The sequence below is a fragment of the Brachyhypopomus gauderio genome, chromosome 4 (genome assembly GCF_052324685.1).
Source record: "Brachyhypopomus gauderio isolate BG-103 chromosome 4, BGAUD_0.2, whole genome shotgun sequence".
NCBI lineage: Eukaryota > Metazoa > Chordata > Actinopteri > Gymnotiformes > Hypopomidae > Brachyhypopomus > Brachyhypopomus gauderio.
This window is the reverse complement of record NC_135214.1, coordinates 34,046,709-34,071,725: the sequence shown is the minus strand read 5'-3', so window position 1 is coordinate 34,071,725 and position 25,017 is coordinate 34,046,709. Positions and strand designations below refer to the sequence as shown.

Genomic DNA, 25,017 nt, shown 5'->3' with positions numbered 1-25,017 from the left:
TACATGAGGAATGAGACTGGATTCTCAGACAAAAGCTCACATTGGCTTTGAAAAGTGACTTTAATCAGTATAACTGAGATCAGAATTAGTTTTAATACATATTTGGGCCGAGATTCAGGCTTAGAGGGTTCTGATATGAATAATGCATAAAGATGTTATTTCCATATTACAAATGAAGTGGTGCTATTTGCAGACTGCAATTCATATAAATGTTCTTTAAAGAAAGATGGAACAAAAGAAACATGAGAATATATCACTGTCTCTCGGCTGACCTTTTTTCGGAAAGTTAAAATCGCCCCACCACTAATTGTCAACCATTAGCTGGTTGCAGTTCCCAGACAATCACAGCATGGAAAGACCCCTCTGCCTAAAGAAGCTCTTCTTCAGATGGATCTGATCTCACCTCAGTTCACTCTTAAGAAATCTCACAAACGTTTGGGAGGAGGGGTTGGGGCTCACTGACCTGAGGTCAGGAGCCATGCTGAGAGCCCGCTCTTTCTCCGAAACGTCAATGTTTTGTTGACATTTGAGCACATACAGTGTGGTGAAACACTGCCCCAACCTTTCAGAGTCCAACTGCGTCGTCGGCCAAGAAGAATGCCACTCTCCACCAGTAGGTACCGTAGAAACGGGAAAAAACCCCAAACCCTGCTCATGCTAGGTGGAAATGCCTCGCACTGAACTTCTCCATGACGACAACAACATGAAACTGCAGAGTTCCTCAGCCAGTGGTGATATTAAGAGGAACGTCAATGTGCTAGAAAGTGAAGACATCCACAGAGCCACAGTTAACTGCTACCCTTAAAAGCAGTTAGGAAAGAAACAGTTTTATTTCAAATATCCTGCACTGGCTAAGGTAGCACTTCCCAAGAAGAGTCCAATTGTAAAAAAAGGATCATTAACTGCTAGAGTGTTCAAAACTTGACTTGTGCTACCACTGAACAATGATCACTGTTATAGTTATTTTAGAAAAAAACAAGTCCAGGTCAGTGTGTGTGTGTGTGTGTGTACGTGCGTGTGATGCCCTCTCTGTGCCCTCTCATAAGGCTGTTTCTGCTTCTCAGGCTCATTAACTGTAGGAAACAGGGCCACAACACCACTGGCCCTGAGCTGTCAATCATCCCAGCACTAACAGACCCCTAAAGCCCCTTGGCCTGTATAGCGTAACAGACCCCCCCCCCCCCACTCCCGTCAGCGCTGCAGTCACACAGTACTCTCTCTCTGTCTCTCTCTCTGTCTCTCTCTCTCTCTGTCTCTCAGGTCAGGTCATTCATCATGTCTGTGCCCACTGTGTTCCATGCAGGTCTACCTCAGATAACGTTTGTTTGATTCGTCTCCCAGACTTCAATGTTGGATTTTTACCTCTACAGATCAGGAAATGGTATTTGATGGAGTGGAGAAGCGACACCTTTAACAAACCCGTAAAGCATCTGACTTTAGGCTGCTGCGATGAACAGGACTGGAAATCCCTGGTTGTTTGACTTCCCTTCTAATGCTACTGAGGTGAAAGGCAGGATCATGTATTGTCTGAGATGCCGTAGCTCATGAACCACTGCTTTGTACCCACTAGTGAAAGATATAATGTGACACTGCTAATCATCTTATGCAGGTCATATAACGATCAGGGGAAAGGGTCAAAATGATCTAGTGTCTACCATTAAAGTTTATAATTATATCCACTTGCATTTGCAGTGGATACATGGTCAGGTGGGATATTTACCCTACCTGTGGGTAAGGTGGGTTACCTACCCTACCTGTGGATAGGTGGGTTACCATCTGCGAGATGAGGAAAAAAAACAATAACACACAAAAAAACAAGAAATCAGGTGGGATTATGTGATAATGTATGAGGTTTTCTTGGGGGTGAAGGGGTGGAACAGACGAACTGGATGGTGGAAGTGAGGCAGGCAGGTAGATGTGGACAACGAACAACCTGGTCACTCAAACCACACACCGCCTGGACATATTCTGTATAAATGTATGAAGGTACTGAATAAGTCATATGAGAATGGGAAGGTGGACATAGTGTGGAGGAACAAGCACACACACACACACACACACACACACACACACACACACACACACACACACACACACACACACACACACACACACACACACACACACACACACTCCTGTGGAGGACTTTAGATGGGGCTGTGGCTGTTTATGCATTTGTATCTGTAATCAGTCCAGATGGTAATGATGCGTGGATGCTTTGTGGGCTTACGGAAACTGTTTCTCTGTGTTTTTTTTCTCATAGCATGCCGAGCTTAAGCCTCTGTTTGGTTTTCTAAGTGCTGCGTTTCAAAAATGTGGTGAAGATCCTTCAGTGCAACGCTGTATTTTTGTCACACGTTTCAGTCTCAGAGAAATGATGAAACAGCTCCTACTTTTGGTTGGGCAGGCAAAACAGAACAAACAGGATGACGGTTCTGCTCACGAGGAAACGTCCTTGGTCTCGGCTCTGCTCAAACCCAAGGCTCCCTCTGGATTTCGGGTTTTATAAGAGTGTGAGTAACACAGAGGGTCTTGAACTACAGTGTTGCTGTACAGATTTGGTTTATACTGTGGTGGACAGGGAGCTAAATTTTGCAAAAGAGCGGCTATGCTCATGGAATGGAAAGTTGAGTATTTTAAGGGTTCTGACAAAAGAAAAAAGGGGGGCATTTGCTAAGCTGTTTGAATAAATGTCCCTGTCAAAAATCAAAATCTTTCTCTCCCTCTACCTCTTGAAATGCACTAAAGCATTTCAATTCCTCTGGGGCCAAAGTGGTCCAGGTGCTTAAACAGTGCACATGCTTCCATGTTTCTAATCTTACCCGTTCTAATCGCAGGTCATTTCAGCCTCTTCAGAAGCATACACGATATGCCGTATCGAGCCATGAAGATTGAAGTACTGCGTTTTATGTTAGCGCACTCCCCAAGAAACACCCCCCCCCCCCCCCCACCTCTACACTGCCGCGCCCCCTCCCCTTTCTCCCCATGTGACGTCTTCATGTGTTTCACTCCTGTTACCCTTGGCAACATGAAGATGGGGACAGACAAGTGTGTGTGTGTGGTAGGAATCCACTCAGAGCTGCAAACACACCAGGGGAATTAAACAAGGCAAATCCGCAGAATGCAATTCTCCGTGTAAAGCTGCTAACACTCACACTCAGGCACAAACACCCATGCTGCCATGTAGAAGTACGCAATGCGTGCACACACACACACACACACACACACACACACACACACACACACACACACACACACACACACACACACACACACACACACACACACTCACACACACACACAAGCTCCATGCAGTGTTTCTAAGTGGGCTCTGACAGCATGATGGCTTGGCGTCCCACACTAAGCGTTCATGTTGCGTGGCTGACAGCTGACCATGGACTACAACATTCTGACACCAGCACCATTGCTCTGGGTCACAGACGGGTCATGGTTTGTGTTGCACAAAGTGAGACGACACTTTCGAAATTCAAGATGCGCAGGGACTGGCAATGATTGAACTGTAAGAATTCAGTCACAGTGTATCACGAGGCTCACTGGGGAGCGTACAGCACTGGGACGCACAGCGTCTCTGTGGGGTACACATTCACCATCTCTGTATGGCTGCTGGAGAAATGACTAGAACACGGGTCTAGTGCTTCTTGAATATGAAACATTCCCCACACATTTTAAAACATCTGTGAATCAGTCACAAATTCTACTTCCTAGGGATTTCAAGCTCAATTCAAGTACAAAATGGTCGATATTACAGCGGTGCACAGATCAACAGTCAGAGTTCAGTGTAAAAATGTAAAAGCCAGGGCCACGGAGACCTGAGTTCTGCACCACAAAAGACCTGCAGGAGTGCTGCCCTTCAGAGCCCAACAACACCACTCTGGCACCCTCTTCAGGAGCTCTGAAGCATAGCAAGTGTGACTCAATGTACTGAGAGTGCCCTCACATGGATGCTCAGATGAAAACAGTAGTTTTGATTACTTTTCCATAACGGGTCCCAGTGGACTCAGGCTTAAGTGGCACAATCTCATTTCTGAAGTTTGCTTGGACTAACAAATTCTCTTGCTTAAACCGTACATTCCCTTTAATTCTAGAGAAAGTCTACAAATGGTGTTTTTTGTTTACAGATGACACTTGGAGAGCGGTCTTGTTTGGAATAAGTGGCTGCCGGTTCATGATTTAAATGAACTACACTTGTGGCAGCCTGTAGCGATTGGAACCCATCAATGTCAACTTTACTCCCCAACCAAGGCTGCAGATTATCCTCCAGATTATCCTCCAGATCCTCATCCAGACGGGGGATTTAGCGGCTAGTTCAGAGGGGATTCCAAAGCAGGAGGCGACAGCAGTCAGAAATCACTCTGGATTAATGAGGACTTGCTACCATCGAGTTTCCAACCATTTAGTTACTGTTGATGTTTTTTTAATTGCATGTTATGATGGTTGTATGTTGCCACTGTGATCAACGGATTACTGTAAAATAATGGCAATTAATGTCAATTAGGCTTGACAGAGGCATTTGCAAAAAAAAAAAAACTGAATGAAAAAATATTTAACAGTAAAATGAGCTAAACATTGTTGCCGTAATCCATAATGTGTAATGCATTCACACTGCATCATCTGTGTGTTATCAGGCATTAGTTTTGCTATGGTTTTTACATCCATCATAGTCATGGTTGGAGTTCAACCCTCAAACACAAGTCACAAGCACTGGCCACTGACGAAGGACCAGAAGATCTCCAACCCAAACCGTGCTCGGAAACAGACAGGTTCTAGACAGACGGGTTCTAAAATGCATTAAAACCAGCAGCAGACCGATGCTCCTGAAAGTCCCTGCTAGAACCCCAAACAAATGCACACTACGGTTTACTACAGGAAGAATGCAACACTAGTCTTTACTCCCTGTGTGTGTGTGTGTGTGTGTGTGTGTGTGTGTGTGTGTGTGTATGTGTGTGTGTGTGTGTGTGTGTGTGAGAGAGAGTGTGTGTGTGTCTGCTTAGCAGGTCCTCTCAATCTAAAACCAGAGTTCGTCACTCACAGCGCCGTCAGCCAAAGATGATCAGCAAATCCTCACTGCGCATCCTCAGAGCAGCGAGACACCCCAAAATGTCATGTGTGTGTGTGTGTGTGTACTAGTGCAACTCTCCTGTCTCACTTTCCTAGTAAGACAGTGGCAGAGACAGCAGAAAAGCACAGCACCATTAATTCTTCGTTCACAGAAAGGTCATGCCGAGATAAATATGTGAAGAATACGTGAGTCCACTCGGAATTCCAGCCCTGAACGCAGACAGGCAACTACTGGCCGTACGCTTTTCACGGTACACATGAGAGCACGGAGCACGTCTGGGCCACACACTCTTCACAGGACATGTGAGAGCAAGAAGCACGTCTGGTCCATACACTTCACAGTACACGTGAGACTACAACATCTCTGGAATTAAGCCTTAAATAATGCATTGCTTCACTGTCATATTACCGTATTAACTATTAATGTGACCAGGTAACAAACAAACATCCTTCAGCACAAAAACCTAATCCTCCTTCAATCTGTAATCTAAAAATAATCATTGCATTTATTTTGGACACAACACCATCAGATCATTTCATAAAAAAATCAGTCTGATGATTCTGTGATAGGCACTGAAATATTGGCATGTACTATGGAAGGAAAGTGATACTAAGGTGACAGCTATGAGTGAAATAATAATGTGTCTAGGGTGTAAAATAGGTCATAATTATAAATAGTAAACAAATAAGTGTCTATGCTCTTTAATTATTCCACTTATTTTAGCAAAGTGTCACGGTACGGCAGCCCCCTACTGGTCGCCCCCGTCTACAGCAGCAGCTTGTCCTGTGGGTGTGGTGTTGTGTTCGTCCCTCAGGTGGGCGGAGCCCGCGATCCGTCTCACCTGAGGGTCTTTTGTTCGTCTATATATGTCTTGTCTTTGTACCAGTTGACCGCTGGTTATTATATCCTTAATTCGGATCAGTTCACGGGTTTTGGTTTGCGCACTTTACATATTAAACCATCCTATTTCCCTGAGACTTGGCGTGATCGCTTCCATTTATTTTCGCTCACCCTACCCGTCACACAAAGTTTTCAGTATTTGCATTTGGATCAATTTAACAGGTAGTTTCAGTCACATTTCAGTCAAGTTCAAGTACATACAGTCAAGTTTTTATTTTGTGGTCATCATCACCATCATCATTCATTGCTTTAAAGCTGCAGTAAACAATGTTAATCACTCTCACTAACCTCTTCCAGACCCACCTTTCATTCCAGGCTCCACCCACTTCTATTCCACACCATCTGCACCAGGGGGCAGTAACCCAGATTTTAACAGGTGCCAATGTGCTGACCCCCGGGCTGTACGAACCTTTCTCTGCAGCCCTTCCCCCATCCTGGACTCTGCAGGTTGGACCTAACAGAGCAGTGAGCAGGTTGGGAACATTGTCTCCTTTTAGACATTTCCTGATTAATACAAACGAAGCTGCGTTCTTCATTCCGAGCACCTGTTTCAGTGATCAGGACAAGACCGCTTAGCTACAAAAAGGAGAACATCTCAGTTGCTCTAAGTTCACAATCCAATCCAACCTGGTGTATTTTGGTTGGCTAAAGACAGAGTTGCGTATGCCGGGTCCCTCTGTATTAGTCAGAGCATCCAAATGTGTACAACCTTAAAGCTAAAATGTCATGGAAAGGTCTTACATTCAAAACCAACCCTCTTCTCTCCCGACTATACGTATATTCTCAAGTGAATACACACACACACACACGTTAACAACGCATTTCAGAAGACTACAACACTAAACAAATTAAATCTGCTTTATGCACATCCAATTCTCATGTTAAGTACCTTTAAAACTGCAAAACAGGTAATAATCCAGAGCGACTGTATGAATGCGTTAATATGATAATTATATGCATTATTATTCGTTATAATTAGGCCTTAACCATATCTTACTACAGGGAACATGCAAACACGCCTCCCCACCAGGCTCTGCCCCCAGAACTGCAGCTGTACACACATTCGCCACAAGAGGACAGAACTGTCCAGGACAATAAACCTGCATAACAAACGTCTCTGATGCTGTTCAACAGATTTGTTCGTTTTGTTAATATGCAGAGCAGAGATCTATTGTTTCCAATAGAATATATAAATCGTGGGGAAAACAGCTTTACCTCTGGAAACACTGACCCTCGATGCTTAAAGGAATGGTTTGGGGACAACACCTTGACTGGATGATTTATTTAAAGGATGGTATAGCTGATCATCCAGTTTCACTGAGAAATGCCGGGACATGCCACTTCAAGTTAGTCAACTCACTAAACAATGCAGAAAACACCAATGACATCAAAATGTAGTCAAGGCAGAATGTGCAAGTTCACATATAAGGAGATTTATGTGCCTGCTGCCTTAGGGTTTTTGGGGGGGGGGGGGGGGGGGGGGGTGACTCATCAAGACGGAAATTACAGTGCTGGTGAAAGCCGATCTCCACAGATTGCCTTCAACACAAAAATACATTTGTAATCATGCAGTGTGGTGCAATGACATACGTTATGGTTCCTTTCGTATCAAACACGACAGTGGAGTGAGGGCTGATGGTGAAGAATGCCTTTTAAAAGCTAAAGGTGTCATCTAACCCATTCTGAACGAGACCGCGTGATTGCTAAGCCAGACGTTGTGTTTCATGTTTCATACACTTACACCGTTGTAGAGGAATTCCTCTATAGATCAATTATATAAGTCAGCTTTATGATAATGGTTTACAGCTCTTTTTTCCTTTTTTTAAAAAAAAACAAGTCTTTCTAGACATTTATTCTCCTACAGGTTTTAAACTAGAACTGGCAACCCTACAGTCTACAGGCCCACTTGGGGCACGGAGCTTTTAAAAAACACCCCTCCCATTTTATTCGACCCCGTCCTCCATTTTCCAGACTAAACACATACGGGCGTAAATGGGGGAATTTTCCTGCCTGTTCCAATTTTGACAAATTTCACACCAAACACACTGACGAAAACACACCACCTTCGTGCCTCATTCCCTCCCGCACGCTCAGACAGAGACGCAGACGTAAACATATCAAATACGACGGGCTACGACAAAACAAGAAATGCTACCGTGGCCATTACTGAGTTTCAGAGTGATTCGTCTCAAGGTGATATGGGGCTCGAGTCTCCTAGAGGTTCCCCTTGATGAAATGGCCCAGAACTATCAGGAGAGCAACTGTGGCATGCTGGCGTGGAGCCCTGCTCAAGCGCCAGGGCCTATTCTGACCTTGTCACCACGCTTGAGGAAGCCACAACAGCTTCCTGCCATCAGACAGTAGTTAGAGAAGAGCGGGGAGCACGGGGAGCATCTCCTCTCCAGAGCAGCGCTGTGTGCAACACAAACATGTCAGAACAGGACAACCGAGAGGCTAATGTGTTCTCTCTCTCTCTCTCTCTCTCTCTCTCTCTCTCTCTCTCTCTCTCTCTCTCTCTCTCTCTCTCTCTCTCTCTCTCTCCATAATTTATCTCCAAAGAAACATGACTGTGTTTTTAATTCATCCAGGCTTTGTCGTGCCGCTGTTAAATTCTTCTTATCAGAACTATGTGGACCAATTTAGTTGCAATCAGAGATTGAAAAACAAAATGCTTCCACTGTAAAAAATGTAAATGTAAACACTGAAATGGCAATTATGATCACATGACTCGCAATCGACCAGATTTGTGGCATATGTGCAATTAAGAATGTAATTAAATCACCAGTTAGTATTAATCTCAAGGTTTGAAGTAAAAAAGAGATAAATTAAAGTGGGGTAAACCATAGAGGAGGTTCTAGTTTAATTCTAAAGGAGGTTCTTGTATATGTCCATTCCTCATTTTCCCTGATAATGATCCCTGCTTGACCTCATAACCCTGATAGTGCACCAGTGCTCTCATTAACCCCAGGGGCTGACACACAGCTCAGGGGCCCAGCTCAGAAAACCTCCGCTGAGATTCTGAGATCCAGTCACTTCTACCCGAGGCTAAAAGGGCCTCACCTGCACCCCTCTTGGCGCAGCTCAGCTCGGCCGCACATTTTGTGCCGGTGTCTATAGCCCTGCAGAATGAATCAGCAGAAGCACCTGTGACATTTGTAAACTTCAGGAGGTAAGAACATGCCTCCACCCACCTACTCACCCACCCACCCCCCACCCCCAACCCCCCCACCCGCTCCTCCCTGTCACCTTCCACTCCTGCTTGTGAGGGGGGGTTCTGACACTGCTCAGGGGCTAATGATGTCGTACTTTTCAGGGCCTTGGTCCGACACAGACAGGAGGCCAATTAAAAAGTACCTACTAGTCATATTAGCCTACATGTGACTACAGTCTATATGTGTGGTGAGACTAGCCTACATGTGACTACAGACTATGTGTGGTGAGACTAGCCTACATGTGACTACAGTCTATATGTGTGGTGAGATTAGCCTACATGTGACTACAGTCTATATGTGTAGTGACATTAGCCTACATGTGACTACAGTCTATATGTGTAGTGACATTAGCCTACATGTGACTAGTCTATATGTGTAGTGAGATGGCATTTCACATGAATTGTGTGAATGCCAAAATACCCCAGATATTGAATCCTTGTTCCCCGAAAGCTTTATTACAGATAGCAATGTGTGTGTATGTGTGTGTGTATGAATAAGAGAGAGAGATAGAGAGAGAGAGAGAGAGAGAGAGGGAGGGAGAATGTGTGACACATTCCTTTTCTCACTTCCAGCAGTGTTCAGATGAGCTGCACTCCTGCAGGAGTTCACAGCTGAAGACCGATCGCTCTCCACCTAAGACTTACACCTCCACCCCTACATCCATTTCTCCACCACCACGGACCCCTTACCCCACCACGCTTCAGCATTAAACACAGCAAACAGCCATGACAGACAGCCGCACAAACACACTCAAACCTGTCGGACCCCAAATTCCAGTCACAACAACTGCAAACGCACGTCATGGTTCACGTGCAGGCCATCCCTTTAAAATGGAAGCAACTACAAAAAGCAAAAGGTTTGATTTATAACATCAATATGGACCCAATACTAAATGTTTAACTTTTTTTTTCTTTTTTGAGTCACGCCTGTTTTTCTTAGCCCTGTGGCTAGTTGCAAATATTGAATTTCGTGTCCAGTTATTAATCTCTCGTACACCCACGTGTCGATGAGACCCAGAATTCACTGCTGCGGTTGCCAGAAGCTGCAGTTAGCCGCGCAGCCGACGTGGATAAAAATGAGGCAGTTCCTAATGATTTCATTAAAGGGAAGGGGAACTCGAGTCAAACACATTTCATTTCGACATCGCGCTTTGCGTCACTGAATAATGCATGCCACGCGGCCGGGCCCTGCTGCTGTGGATAAATGTGGATGTCACCATCAGCAACGTGGCCCACAGCCTGGCACTCCGCCCGCTACAAACACGCGGGGCCTTGCTACGCCCAAACAACGCTCTCTCATTAGAGCGAAGAAAGCCATGACAGCTAGGCATCCCATCACACACAGCGTGCCCTTTCGGTGGCGAAAGGAAAGCCCGAACCCTGGTTCCTTTCTTTTCTTCCTTCAGAGAGACCAGAATGTGAATCACATTGTACGTGACGGATACAAAGCTCTCGGCAAACGCTGTACTGATGCAGAGGTATTGAAAGCCTGGGCACAGGAAGGAAGTCGATCAATACGAGAAGTCCAGACACTCTTACCTTGGAGGAGGAACTTGAGGGGGGGATATGGGGGGTGCAGGGGGACGAGGGCGAGTGAGACGAACTCAGACGCACTCGTCTCCGACCACAAATCAGCGCCTTTGCGTTCACACACTGATCTGATTACTGCAACAAACCAGATTCTGTTGACGGTTCAATGAAAGTGTTGGCGTCGTGCAATAACTCATTATGTAGTAAGGGTCGGAAAAGGCAGTGCAGTCGACACAGATGGACCTAAAACACCTCATACCTGACACCACAGCCCACAGGCACTGCAGGACACATCCACAGGTGTGATGGTACTCCAGGCACCGTGCAGACTACCATGTGCTTACACTTCAAAGCAGCTGTTGCCGTGGCACCCATATGTGGTACATGTGCAATATTAAAGCACAGACAGAAATTAAAGGATACACATGCCAGAGCAAATCAAAAGCCTGATGAAAAATTCAGGTCTGATAATCAGATTATGCTTATGAAGATTTTGATTTTAATCCAACTAAGATAACACAATTAAGACAGTTAGATGACAGTAACAATTATCAGAGGATTGACTTAATCTGATTGTTGTTTAATTTTTTTATGTCTGTGTCTGTCTGTTCATTATAAAATAAGAACATGGAGAGCAAAAGCGTTGGCACTTCAGCAGACTGCACACCTTTGTGCTCATTATGCGTTCACTGCTGCTAATTCAACAGTTTAGAGTGAAATCTGATTTATTTTCAGATTATTTTGGTATTTTTCTGTTTTTTTTCTTTTCTGCTAACCATTCACTAGAAGACTTTGAAAAGACTTTGAAAAGACTAAAGTCTGACAGCCTCTCACATTTAAAGACAACGACTCATTAGTCTGTGAGATTTTATTCACAGCCTTTGATTTTGCGTAGACGGGGGACCACTCTCCCTTTGAGGTTCAGTTTTCATCTTGCTCCCGCTGGAAATGAACAGGAAGAGGAACTGTTGAACAGTGGAGCCGAAACACAAGCCGCTTGTGCCACAGCCAGCCATGTTTGTGCAGAGGTTTGACCTTTGCGGTCACCTCCATATTTCAAGGCTCATATGCACATGAGATTCTGTATCTGCCGCTTCCTGGGTGGCACTGGAGAGAGAGCTCACCTACTGGTCATTAACGGCCATGTCGCTACTTGCAAGATCCAAGGCTAATAACTCATGATGATATTAAACAGGGTGTTATATGAACCTTAATCCTATCCATCTAACACCAAAGGACAGAGATGACAGGAGCTCACCAAAACGCTCATGATTTTGTTGACACTGGAAAGTTGTCTGATTTTTCTGCTGAAATTGTCTGAGAAGTAATTTGGTTCAGGGACAGCATTAGTGTGCCAAGTTCTGTTATGCGATAAATAATGTCAGGAAACAAAAAACCTCAGTCTAAAAAATTAATTCCATTTTGGAAAAATTGTGCTCTCATAAATATTCATAATCTTCTTTCAAACCATTGAAGTCTATATAATGACTTTGCATCTAATCTGCATATTATATGTTCGAACGGTATTATGCATGAGCCGTCCTCCGAGACAACTAAAACCACAGCAACTGTGTACAGCCCCCCCAGGCCTCACAAGGCTCACAGAGAGAGAGAGAGAGAGAGAGAGAGAGAGAGAGAGAGAGAGAGAGAGAGAGAGAGAGAGAGAGAGAGAGAAAGAGAGAGATATATCATTTTTTGTTGAAGTTTATCAACACATTTTAGGTAAAAATTAACGTCCGAACACGAACACCCACACACACATACACAAACACACACGCACACATGCACACATACACATACACACACACCTGGTCAGCCTGGTCCTTTAGGGACATCTTGTACTACAGCCCACTCTTTCTGAAAGGCTCCTCAAAAACTATTTGAAATAATGAGCTCAGGACGTACAGGAATGACCACTAGTGAGCAGGAATAGGCTGTCACCATAGCGATAGATAAACTCGGACATGAACAGTAAATGCATGTCTAGCATTCAAACAAGTCTATAGAAGAACTGATTTGCTGGATTTGCTGTAGAGAGCCTATCAAACACCTACCATAGAAGGAGAAGGCCAATCAAACAGCTCCCCATAGAAGGAGAAGGCTAATCAAACAGCTCCCCATAGAAGGAGAAGGCTAATCAAACAGCTCCCCATAGAAGGAGAAGGCTAATCAAACAGCTCCCCATAGAAGGAGATGGTCTATCAAACAGCTCCCCATAGAAGGAGAAGGTTTATCAAATATCAACCCATAGAAGGAGAGGTCTATCAAATATTGACCCATAGAAAAAGAAGGTCTATCAAACAGCCCCCATAGAAGGAGAAGGTCTATCAAACAGCTTCTCATAGAAGGAGAAGGTCTATCAAACAGCTTCCCATAGAAGTCCTGCTTATATGGCTTGGCACACATTACCTTTATTTCACCCCAGGTAATAATGGTTCCCTTGAAAGAGCATCTGGTGGCCTGAATGAATGGGCTGCCGGTTGTGCCCGAGTCATGTACAGTGTAATGTACTACTGTACACAACCAGTGGATATTATTATACACCACTGATCCTGTTACGTAAACGAGGAAATCTGAAACACGAGCAATGAAACTAAGATCTATTTTTATTTAAGTAGTTCATCTTAATAAAGCAGTTCTGTCTTCGTAATGAAAGCAGGATAAATGACATTAGACAAAGGCTAGCAGAGCAATAACGAAGAGCAAACGCAGACAGATATTTTAAGGCCTTTGACAAGACTTCCATAACAATGCTTAGTTTCCTTAGGCTGCCTGTCTATCTGGAATATGACGACGTCTACTGGAAAAGATTGTGATCAACAATGACATTGGCAGGTGTGTGTGTGTGTGTGTGTGTGTGTGTGTGTGTGTGTGTGTGTGTGTGTGTGTGTGTGCATGCACGTGCACGTGCGTGTTCTATGGGCGTACCAGTAGTGTTTTACTATAATTTTTTTGTAATGAATCAGTTTACACCTGTTGTGACATTGCTTAATAGCTTAAAATAAAGCATCACTAAAACAAACAAGTTTGGTTTCTTTTCTAAATTTAAGTCTCAACTATCATGATTCACTTTGGCACATTCTACAAAATAAAATATGAATAATATATAAAAAATAGAATCTGAAGCAATGTGATGAGTCTTTAAATGGCTGATGGATGGTTTTTTCGTAGCAAGGACTCAACACTGATTAAAATACATATTCATCGGTTATTTAGCTTAAGTTGATCTCAGTGTAATACACATTTTTCTACATTATAGCTGGGACACTGTAAATGCAGCATGAATGGTTCTTCTATATCTAGGAAACAATACACAACTATGCACTCTGTGTGTATTCAGACATTTAAAAAGCAAAAAGCACATGAAAGTTTTATAATAAATGTTTTATAACAGTCTTTTATCATGTTTGTTTAGATTAACCTGTTATGATAACATCAGAGACATTAACCTAGTATTAGCATTTTAATGAACTTGAATGTTTAAAGCAAGTGAATTAAGTTCTGCTGAAGATCTGCTGAAAACTGCTAGTGAGGATGTTCACTAGTGAGTGAAATGTTTACATTCAGCCAGTTGCTGCCTGTTAGAAAGAAAAAACATGTCAGCAAAATCCAGGCCAAAAGCTTTTTAATTCATTACAAATTCAGAACAGTCACTCTCATCTCTTCATGTTTGGTGTGTATAATTAAAACCAACTAGATGAAAGGTGTCACTTAATAACCGAACAAAGTCACAGCTTGGACAGCATTCGCAAAAATGACTCATTCCTCAACTGAACTCCCTATGCAAAGCCGTATTAAAAATGTCACATATGCAATCTGTTACTGTATTTATTTTATATAATGTTACATATAGTTGTGGTCAGACATGTGCCGACCCAGTGCACAAAACAGTATATTCTATGCAAACCAGCTTAGAATCAAATGCAAATTGTGTCTACCCAGCCACACCTGAGGAAGCACTGTGGAAAGACTGCATCTAGCTAAGAGGTGCCCAATCCCAGCATAGTCCCATGTTCAGGGACGGCACCAGTCCGCTGGCCTGGTTAACACACGCCTGTCTGGGAGTAGCTGAGGGCCACATGGTGTGCACCCTCATCTACAAACTCTCAGCTTGCCTTTCGTGAGTATTTTCGGTGTGGGAACACTGGCCTTCCTAGATTCTAGATACTGCCTTTCTAGATTAGTCAGGACCAGGTGTCCTTTTATTTGGAAAGTGACCAAAATGCATTGGGATTAGGTTCACAGTTACTGTTTTGCTTAAGGTTAGGGTTCAGGGTTAGTAGGGACGGCCACTTCGAGATAGACTTCGTTTAAAGTCAGGTTAGGGTTAGTATGTAGGAGATTTAGGACGAGCCCTCACAAAAACTTTCAACAGTAAAACAACTTTGTGCAATCTGTGTTTGTATATACACACAGAGATATTTGCGTTTCACATACACTTAACTAAATATAACATTTTTGCACAGAATTAAATTTTATCCTCTATTAAATATATTAGATTCTTGAATAAAATAGATTTCATTATGCATACAAATATCATGCATACAAATATTATTATGCAAAAGAATATGCATAATTTTTCATCCGTGCTACTTCATCTTTTTACTTTAGTATGAAAAAAATATGAGTTTTTAAATTACATCACTCGGTCATTGAAAAGTGCAGCTTCCTCACGTTCACCAGTTCAGCCATCAAGCTTGCAGTGAGTCACCAAATAATCTGCTCCATGACTCCTGCTATCCATCAAAGGGAATTCAACATCGAGCTAAGGGGACTCTTTGCCCAATGTTCTTGGGTACTGCAAGGATGAAAGTGTGGGCTGTTGCTTGGTGTCTAGGTCTCCAAGGCAGAGGCAGGCTGTGGGGCAGCTCTGGGCCAGGCACCTGGCCACCGCCCTGGGCACAGACCAGTCCGCTGCCCCTAGAGGTCACGCCGCACTGACACCAAAGCCAAGAGCTTCCCTGCAGGATTCTTAAGACCAGCTGTACGCCTCAGAAGGCCGCAATGGTGCCGTCGATACGAAATGCCGCTCTTACATGTTGATTATGCAGGGTGGTGTTTTGGAAGGGAATGGTGATTACACCAACAGAGGTTGGACCACGCTAAATGATCACAGACCTGCGTGTGAAAGTTTGCATGTGCGTGTGTTATGCTGTTGTCTATTGGCTACACACGGAGCTGCGTTAGCTGTCTGCTGTTGTCAGTGTGGCAAAACAGTTATGAAAACTTACATTTGATTAGACTAATTGTAAGAGGTTGATGATTTGTTTGGTCACATTTTCCAATACCAAAATAGGTAAGATGATGTTAAGAAGATGCTGTGCAAAAAAATAAGAGTTTAACAGACACACACACACATACACACGCACACGCACACACACTGCAAAAAAAGAGAACTAAATATTTCAAAATGGCCATTCAAATATCCAAATTTCCCTAACCACTGTAAAGCATTGTGAAGTGTGCGTCTTCCTGTCCTGAAAAATGTCCCTGTATGAAGTCTGAGCTTTGGCTCTGGGGTGGTGGTGGTGGTGGTGGTGGTGGTGGTGGGGAGGGGGGGGGAGCGCTATCCTGAAGAACTGGGGCAGCACTGCATCCCCTGGGTCTCACTGCCCCTATCAGCTCTGATAACGTGTTCTGCTTCACACAGCCCTGGGACCAAGACTCTCCAGATCTGTCTCGTTGCGGCTAACCTCATTATTCCTGTCTTGGAAGACCACAATGTCGAAGAGCATGTCTACAATATCTGCCAGTGCTTCCTAATTTCAGCCATCATGGCTTAGGCCTTATATTGTTTTTGCTAACATGTTTAAAACCTGGCTAACAGCAGAACACCTGAGGCTGGTTGACACTGATTCAGTCTTTCTTCAGTCTTTTCATTTCTCTCCTTTTTCTCATCAGCTCACAAAGTCTCACCTCATTCCTCCGCTCACATCAGCTCATGAGGTCTGACCTCTTCCCTCTCATCAGCTCTCCCATTTCACATACAGCCCATATGTTTAATCCTGTCCAATCACAGACGAAGAAGTCAAGAACATCACAAATTGGTCGTCAATACCAGACGGCATCACAATACCAAAATGGAGACAACTCCCAGAGACATGTCGGAACCACACATTATTACAGGGGGTTTGGTTGGTGGGTTAACTGGTGGAATTTCTGCACATGCTACTGTTTTTGCCAGTGTTGCCAGAGTTTTCCCATCACGAGAGTACTGGTCGACTCTGGTAGCCATTTACAACACAGACAGGACCCAGAAAGCATTTCTGCTGCCTCAGTAGTGCTGGCAGCGGGTAAAGACACCTGGGATTGGGGGGGGGGATGCAAGCAGAGAACACACAAACACACTATTGATCCACGCACACAGTCGCCTAAAAGGAGCTTTGCAATTTCTTCAGTTTTCCAACTGCTGGTTTCAATGTTTTCTTTAACACATTTTTCATTGTCACACAGATGTGTTCACGTTGCTCAGTCACAACCTGCATACAGTCGGGTCGATCTCTTTTAGATTTGCATTTGCAAACTAGTCTATAATCATTACTACATTACAAAAAAAATTTAACCCTTATCACTGTACAACCTTGTAAGCTTAATGTGTGTGTGTGTGTGTGTGTGTGTGTGTGTGTGTGTGTGTGTGTGTGTGTGTGTGTGTGTGTGTGTGTGTGTGTGTGTGTGTGTGTGTGTGTGCTGTGGGGAAACTGGGAGCGAAGAACCAAAGAACTGAATGTTCTCAGCTGCAGTGCAGAACTGTATTTCTAGTTATTGAGCTACAGTTCACAACACATCCCAGAATTTGGTTTGAAATATGTAATTACTTCACACTGGGTTATGGTTATTGTTTTTTTTTCCATCGAATACTTTGATGTTTAGTGTGTCTGCCAAATTTGATACGCCACTATAATACACACTTGAATGATCTGTCTGGTTTAGAGATATGGTATTGATCCCCAGACATATGTCAGCAAAATAGTTCGTTTATATGTGCAGCTAATCTGGTCAAACGTGTGGAATCTTGACCCGAAAGACAACATCGAGTGGATGGATAACTTTCTGTGAAAAGTAGATATTGAATAGTGACCACACTTCCACAACAGTTTTTAATCCAACTGCTGCATGCAGAAATGGGAGGTGTAATTGTTTGGGTTATGCTACAATTAAATATGTATGCCTGTGTTCACACTTCTGTTAATAAAGCAAATTTGTCTCTAAAGGTTACATGTCAGACAGAGCCAAGTCTTGGGTTCTCGACACTACTTCACACTCCAAAAAATAATATTTTTGGAGTATTAATGATACTGGGTCAAAACCTAACAAATATAACATTTTTTGGTTGAATTTAAGGAAAATGTGTGGTTTTTCGTGATGTCTACAAAATTGAGAATTAATATTTTATATTACAAATGTGATGTTTTATTTAAAAGCAGGAAATGAGAAATGATTCATTTGAGTCTCTGATTCGTCCTGAGTCATGATGAGTTTTCCCCCCCTGAAGTCAAGCATAGCAGCACTGCTCCTCAAACCCAGCAGGTGCATCTCAGTAGCGTCACTGACGTAGTTACTGCATCCATCTATTTACCCAGGCATCCACATCCAAACAGCCGGTCTTTCTCTGGATCTCTGTCTGGCTGTTTAACCTTCAGCAAAAATGTGCTTTTGACATCTAGGTACAAATACAGCGGCTGATGTCTGATCAAGCCAGCGGTGCAGTAGGTGTTGGTTTTCTGAACAGTGAACAACACTTTCAGTTCAGTTAGATTGACAGTGCTGTACTCAGGAAGCAGAAAGATGAAATGTGACACTGTACTGTGGAAAACGTGAGAAGAGGTTATGATTTGTAGTAATGAAGCTTTCTGTAAGGTTGCACTGTGCATGATTATATAAGGTGTGAAGCAACCATTTCAGCATGGTTCAGGGTGAGGAAGTGAACACACGGTCTACATGTTCATCACATTTGCTTTGTTGTCTAATGTAAAACAACTCCAACCAGTCTCTTAGTCCTCCCAGTTCAACTCAATCAATCCCACAATTCCTGCCTTAATATATCCTCTTAAATGAGCTGCTTGCATAAAGTGACTTAAAATGCTAATGTGATCAAGAAGAAAAAAATCTGGCCAATCAGACATCCACAAAAATAGTGTAGTTTTATTTTTAGAACGTTTAGATGATTTGATCTGAACTATGTGGTCAGTCACTGAAAAGGCATCTTCCCATCTGAAAAGGCCTTTTGTGTGAAGGACTGTGTCTGGGAAACTGGGTCATTACCATCTAATCTAAAAAGAAAATCCTTATTAATCATTATTAATCTCTTCAGGACACTTCTGCTGTGCAGATTAATAATCATCAATTACATTTTAATGAATTAATTATCAAACCTTGACACCTGACATTCAGAATTTTGGATATATTTAATATACTGCATTATATATTTAAAACTAGTGGGTGTAATACTTCAATTTTATGATATAATTTAGGGGTAGGTATTGCAAGATGGCTGCAACCCTGTGTGTCTAAAAGACTGTTCAAGACTGTTATGTTGAATATCAAGAATCATATCTCCGCAACATCAAGACTGTTATGTCCACATGAAAAGCCAAGTAAGATAAAGATGGCCATATTTCAAACCTTTACCTCGCTTTCATCATTTGAGCTTTTAGGGGAGATGAATGAATGTTCAACTTATATAGCGCATTTCTAGATACCCAAGGTCGCTTTACAATTTTAACACAGGTACAACTCTTACACTACCAATCACACACCGGCGATTGAGATTGAGCCGAGCTCGAAATAAATACCTTAAAATATCTCAGAGTTTACAAACTAGACCAGCAGTAGAACCAGAGTAAGACGCCCGGCATATACATAATTTACTCAGTGTAAATTTGTGTAAAACGTGTAAATGTAAAATGCATTCCTGATAGGGAGGGACTACGCATGATGCGACTTATATTGAAGTTTGTATGCGGTGCTAAAGCCGTTAGAGACTGTCCTCCTTTGGACTGTTCTTATAGCCGTGATGCTGCCCTCTGGGTACGGATACTAACGGGGACGTTCCCATTTCCAAGTGTAAAAAAGGTCACAGCTGAAATGCTTCAGTGAAGATGTTTTTGTACATTCCAGCATCTTTATTCGTAGTGAAGTCAAAGCAAGACAGTCTAATCATTACAGTCTTCTTAAAACAGTTTTAAACTGTACGCACTTTACAAGTTGCGTGTTGACTCTCGCTCGTGGATTCGTGGATAGGCAACGGGGCGCTCAAATATACTGTGTTCCTGCACTGATAATGTAATCTAAAGCCATGTTGTTCTGCATACACTTACTATATAATTCGGTGCCTGTACTATATCGGACTGTGGGATAAATTTAGAGTCTGTACATTCCGTTTCCTTGGCTGTCCATAGGTGCATTCATTGGATATGCGATAAAAGACCGTTACTGCCAAGTGGTACACACACAGGAACAAAACTGGTCCATCTGTAACCTCAGAAAATCTGGTGTTTACACTAGTATCCAACACCTATAAGGTGCTACATTCATTCCGGTAGCAACACAAAATAGTCAACGCTCGTCTTGTAATCGCTTCTGAAAACAATGCTTAACTAATTAATCCTAAAACTAATATCCTCCGGGGGATAATAATCGTAGTCCGAAATCATAGTCCACGGCATCGATATTAAAAGTTAACATCTTGCTCCGCTAAATAAATGCAGAGCTGACGTCTACTGTTAACTTTAACTGTCTGTATTTAATGTCTAACCGCGCCGTCACACCCGGTTTGCGTGAGAGAATTCAAACCATGGCTCACCGTCTGAGTCCTTGGAAGGATGATGGCCAAGACATTCTTGATTTCTTCAAACCAGGGCGACTGCCAGTATCTACAGCATAGGTACGGTCCATGGTCCTCGGACTGAGGTATCTTTCGTTGTCCGAGAAGCCTCTCTGCCTCACCCGGGTGTTCTTGTGTGACCCGTGGGAGTGTTGACGCTGAAGGGGCAACTGCTTCTGCTGCCTCCACAGATGTTTGGGGGCTTCGGCATTATCACCGGTGCCTCCGTCGCCACTGCTGTTACAAACTAAACACGATGCTGTCACTTTACCCGCGGAGTCCATCCTCGCTTACTATGGTTTGGGCTGGATTTAAAGAGGACAACTTATCCTTTGTTATTGTGTACCCGTACAGCCCGTATGCAATTAGTTTGATAAAGTTCGCGACGCAGAAGGCAAATTCGTCGCCAATTGCACAACATCCATTTTTTTTATCAACAAAGACTTAAGCGACTTTAAAGCGAGCTGTTACTATTATCTCTAAAAGAATACTGTTTTATGTTGTAAAGTTCTATACCAGTCGAAACTATTGCTTTTAATAGTTTTGTGCAAATCATAGGGTCTGCAGTTCATTTTCGCATACTGGTCCAGCGATTAAGCCAGTTCAGCCGTTTAAAATTCTCATTTTAAATATATCGAGAGTTGCAAGACTACATACTCATAAGCGATCTAGTGACAGCGCTTCTAACGCACGTCAAAACTTCGCAAAAAAAAACGTCCGCAATTAGTGCTCGCGCAGATAACAGTGGCACGAGCGCGCGCCTGCCTATATAGTGTCTGCTGTGGTGGCCACGCCCACTTTTGCAAAGCGGGGTCCATGAAGAAATAATCCAGCGGCACCAGCGCCCCTCAGTGCGATGAGGACCCGCCCTTTAGGTGGGCTACAAATAGCAGAAAGACTTTCCTGAGGGATTAAGAGTGGTCGCTCGTGCAGTAACGGAAACGTTATAATCTGTGTCTGTATTATAATCTGTAATATACATAAATCCATTTTTTATCTCGGCATGTGGTGTCAAAGCTACATTAGTTCATTTGTAGGCTATTTATAAACTTTAGAGATCAATAAAGTATGGAATAATCTGGCGTCAGGAGTAACCTAGCTTGTCAGTTCATTTAACAACGCAATCAATCTCAGGTTTCCTCTCAGCGCAGGTGACGGTCACACAAGCTTTACTAAAGGTGTGAAATCCAAATGAGGGAAAACCATAATAAAACAAAGGAGGCAAAGCTGAGGATTTCACGACCATGAAATTGCGTTTGACAGTAAATCTGTTCTCAGTGTTTGTCTTACTCAGTACAGAATCAGGAACTACTCCCCCCCCCTCCCCGACTGAGCCCTGCCCAACAGCGGCTAGGCTGGCGGCCGTGACACCACCAACATCCGAAGCCTCGCACTGACAGAAAGGCGAATACAAGACAAGTGTTTGCAATAGAGCACAGCACAACCGAGCAGCACGTCTTCAGGTGTGGACACATGAGAAAACAACGACACCTTAGGTCACCCCAGTTGAAAATGTACCAACATGTTTATCTTTAAAAGACAACAACCAAATAAACAAAAAACAACATCAAGGGAGTATACTGAGGTCATATTGTTCACACATGCCCTAAGGGAATGGGACATTTTGACGAAAGGAATTCTTGTTCCAGATTCCTTGGTGCAAAATCTGAAGGGTAGAACAACAGCACTAAAAGATAAGATACCTTCATATTTAGAATCAGACCATTCCGATATATAAATGCATCACAGAAACCTTTACGCTGTCCCACTATATCACATGTAGATTAGTAAATACACGCATATTTTATGGAGCCCCTTTTCAGTGTAAAGTTCACAACCAGCAAATGCTAAAACTGCTGATTTAATAAGCTTGAAGGAAAAAGTAAATGTACTGCTGAATTCTGGGAAAGGTCAGCTTGTGGCTCACAGACTTCCCCTCAGTGTCTTTTTGGGTCATTTTCAATAATCAAAATGACCCAAAATGGGGTTTGTTCTGCTATTGCTCATGTTCTGGTGATTTTAACCAGAATGCAATGTACAAGAGTTATATTGAACTGAATCTCGAGAACAGAAAGCTGTGGTTAAATTGGATCCACCTTATCTTCTAAATGACGCCCATGCCTCTGTCCATCTACAGTGTAATCACAAAGAAACTGTGCCCAGAGGTTAGTAAAAAATAAATAATAAAAAGTCTTGATCTGTTCACCATGAATTGAGAGGAATAGCATCTCTTACAACCAGCAGTTTCAAGCAGAATCAGACAGAGATAGACTGAATCAGAGTCAGACAGTCAGTCATAGTAAATCAAAGTCAGACAGAATCTGACAGAATCATAGAGTCAGATCATTCTCCAAATTGGTAATTCTTCATCCTCAACATCACCCATGTAGTTAACAGGATTATTAAGAACTATTAATAAAATGTTTAGGCAGACTATTCTGATGTGGTGCACTTTATGTATAGGATATATAAATATATTCATCCCTGATGACACTTTTACGGTGCCCAAATGAAAGCATTCAGGCCACTTTTACATTCAGTGCCCATATCTGACTCCAGATAATGGAAACCTCTGGAAATAAAGAAGTATTACTGATACCTTTTTAAAACCCAGATCTTGCTGCCTATTTTGTATGTTTCTCTGGATTTTAATTCAGTGTAGTTCATCCATTTAACTTATGTGGCATTGAACATTTGCAAGGACAGCCAAAACCAGGACAAGGCCTTTAGATGAGACTTTTATCTTATCGCTTTCAGCTAAACCATAACAACGATGACCTTTTTTCGTATTTTTCCTTGTAACCTCACACTACTGCTCATTCTTTCTTTGGGTTGAGCCTCTGGACACCTGAATTAATCGTGGTTCATTCAGCTTCACAGCCTCCATCGTCTGGGCACAAATTCGATTTAGTTTGTAAATATAGCGCTCTATTTCATTTTGTAATATGGTTATATTAAGGGGTCCATTTCTTATGAAGAATGTGAACTTAACCTATTGATCACAGCTGTTCACTCGAGTCACTCTTAAGGGTAGTAATTAACATAATAATGTATAATGTATTATAATAATATAATAATGTATGATTCCTTATAATATATTATAATGCACATTCTCAAGGGTAGTTCAGCTTTTAAGGTAATTATTTTGCCCAGCAAAATAATTTAGTTGTCTTTTAGACATGCAGTGATGCTGAAGGAATAAATATATAAAAAATTGTTATATATTTTCTCTTCAAAAAGCACAATTTACTATTTTAGTTCCTTAATTTAGCATTTAATCCTTCTTTCATAAAGCAAGTTCTGTGTTTTTGTTGTTGATAATTACTCTGACTCTTCTGTAAGTTTAGAGCGTAACATGTCACACAAACTGCAAAGGGTCCAAATTTTGTTTCTGTGGTTTTCTGCGTTTGGAATCCGTGGTGCTGCCAGACTGGTGTCCCAAAAGTGGAATCAGATCGTTTGTTATTTTAAGGCCTTTTTCATGTAGATTCCAAACGGGAAGTCAGACTAAGTTTTCTTTAACAGAAAAGTAGCTAAGACATGTGAGGAATAGTTCGATTATACGCACAAAAAACAAAACTGAAACGAGTAGCCACTGGTAAACATGGTGGTATTTGCTTAATGCAAATGAATATGGTTATTCTGCTGCGTGTTTTGTATAGTACACAATACATGTTGTAATTCTCACAGAAACCACATCACCATTTTTTTAGCTAGTGATGAAAGTTCAATTACATGACTTCAATCCAGTAATCAGGACCCAAGCACACATAAAGCGGATACTCATGAGATATACATGTTAGAAACTAGCACAGATAAAAAAAAAAGGGGGTCTGTGTATGAGGAAAAATGTTCCTTTAAAAAGATCAGACCTACAACTAGAAGTTAGTAAACTAGAGATAGCAGTTCTATCTTCCAACCTTAAACAAAAACAAATTTAACATTTACATGTTGCCGTTTCAAGCAAACGGATTCATGTGTAGGCCTACGTCAGGCACAGAAGCCTTCTCAGAGACTGTTCATGTCAGAAACGGCCCATCCTGATTGGCCTGTCCCGAGATACTCACCCATGTTACAATGAACTCACCCGTGTCACAATGAAGCATTACATTTTCTGGCTGCATACCTGCTGCTCTCTGCAGATGTGATGGCAATGAGGGGCGGGGTCCTCAAAGGGAGACTGGCGGGGCGGGGCTGGGCTGTTTCTGGCTCCGCCCTCCTCTCGCAGTAGTACTGCTGTGCCTGACGGAAGACTAGAGGCGGCAGCTGCAAACTGCGACACGAGAGCCTGCGCACAGTGAATGGTTCCATACACGTCAGCAGACACGCCTCGGGAGACTCCGATGAGTCGGTCACCTGCGTGAAAGAGTGATGTAGTCAGCAGAGTGCAGTGCTGAAGCCCAGGACGGGCTTTGATTTATGCCATCATAGTATTCTTTTATGATAAACCTTCATGACTTGGATTTTAACTCT

The 25,017-nt window shown here is 42.7% G+C and overlaps 1 protein-coding gene across 4 annotated transcripts in view; it reads right to left on the bottom strand.

The window, feature by feature from the left end:
- The window catches only part of pde4d (phosphodiesterase 4D, cAMP-specific), a 107,004-nt gene that overhangs the window by 65,763 nt on the left and 16,224 nt on the right, over positions 1–25,017 (bottom strand). For 2 of the 4 annotated variants that reach the window (XM_077004177.1, XM_077004176.1), the window contains exon 3: positions 24,671–24,900. In XM_077004177.1, coding sequence (XP_076860292.1) covers positions 24,671–24,900 — 230 coding nt within the window. Of the gene's footprint in view, positions 1–20,523; positions 21,260–24,670; positions 24,901–25,017 lie in introns of those variants that run through there. The other 2 variants (XM_077004184.1, XM_077004175.1) reach the window with 1 other exon arrangement.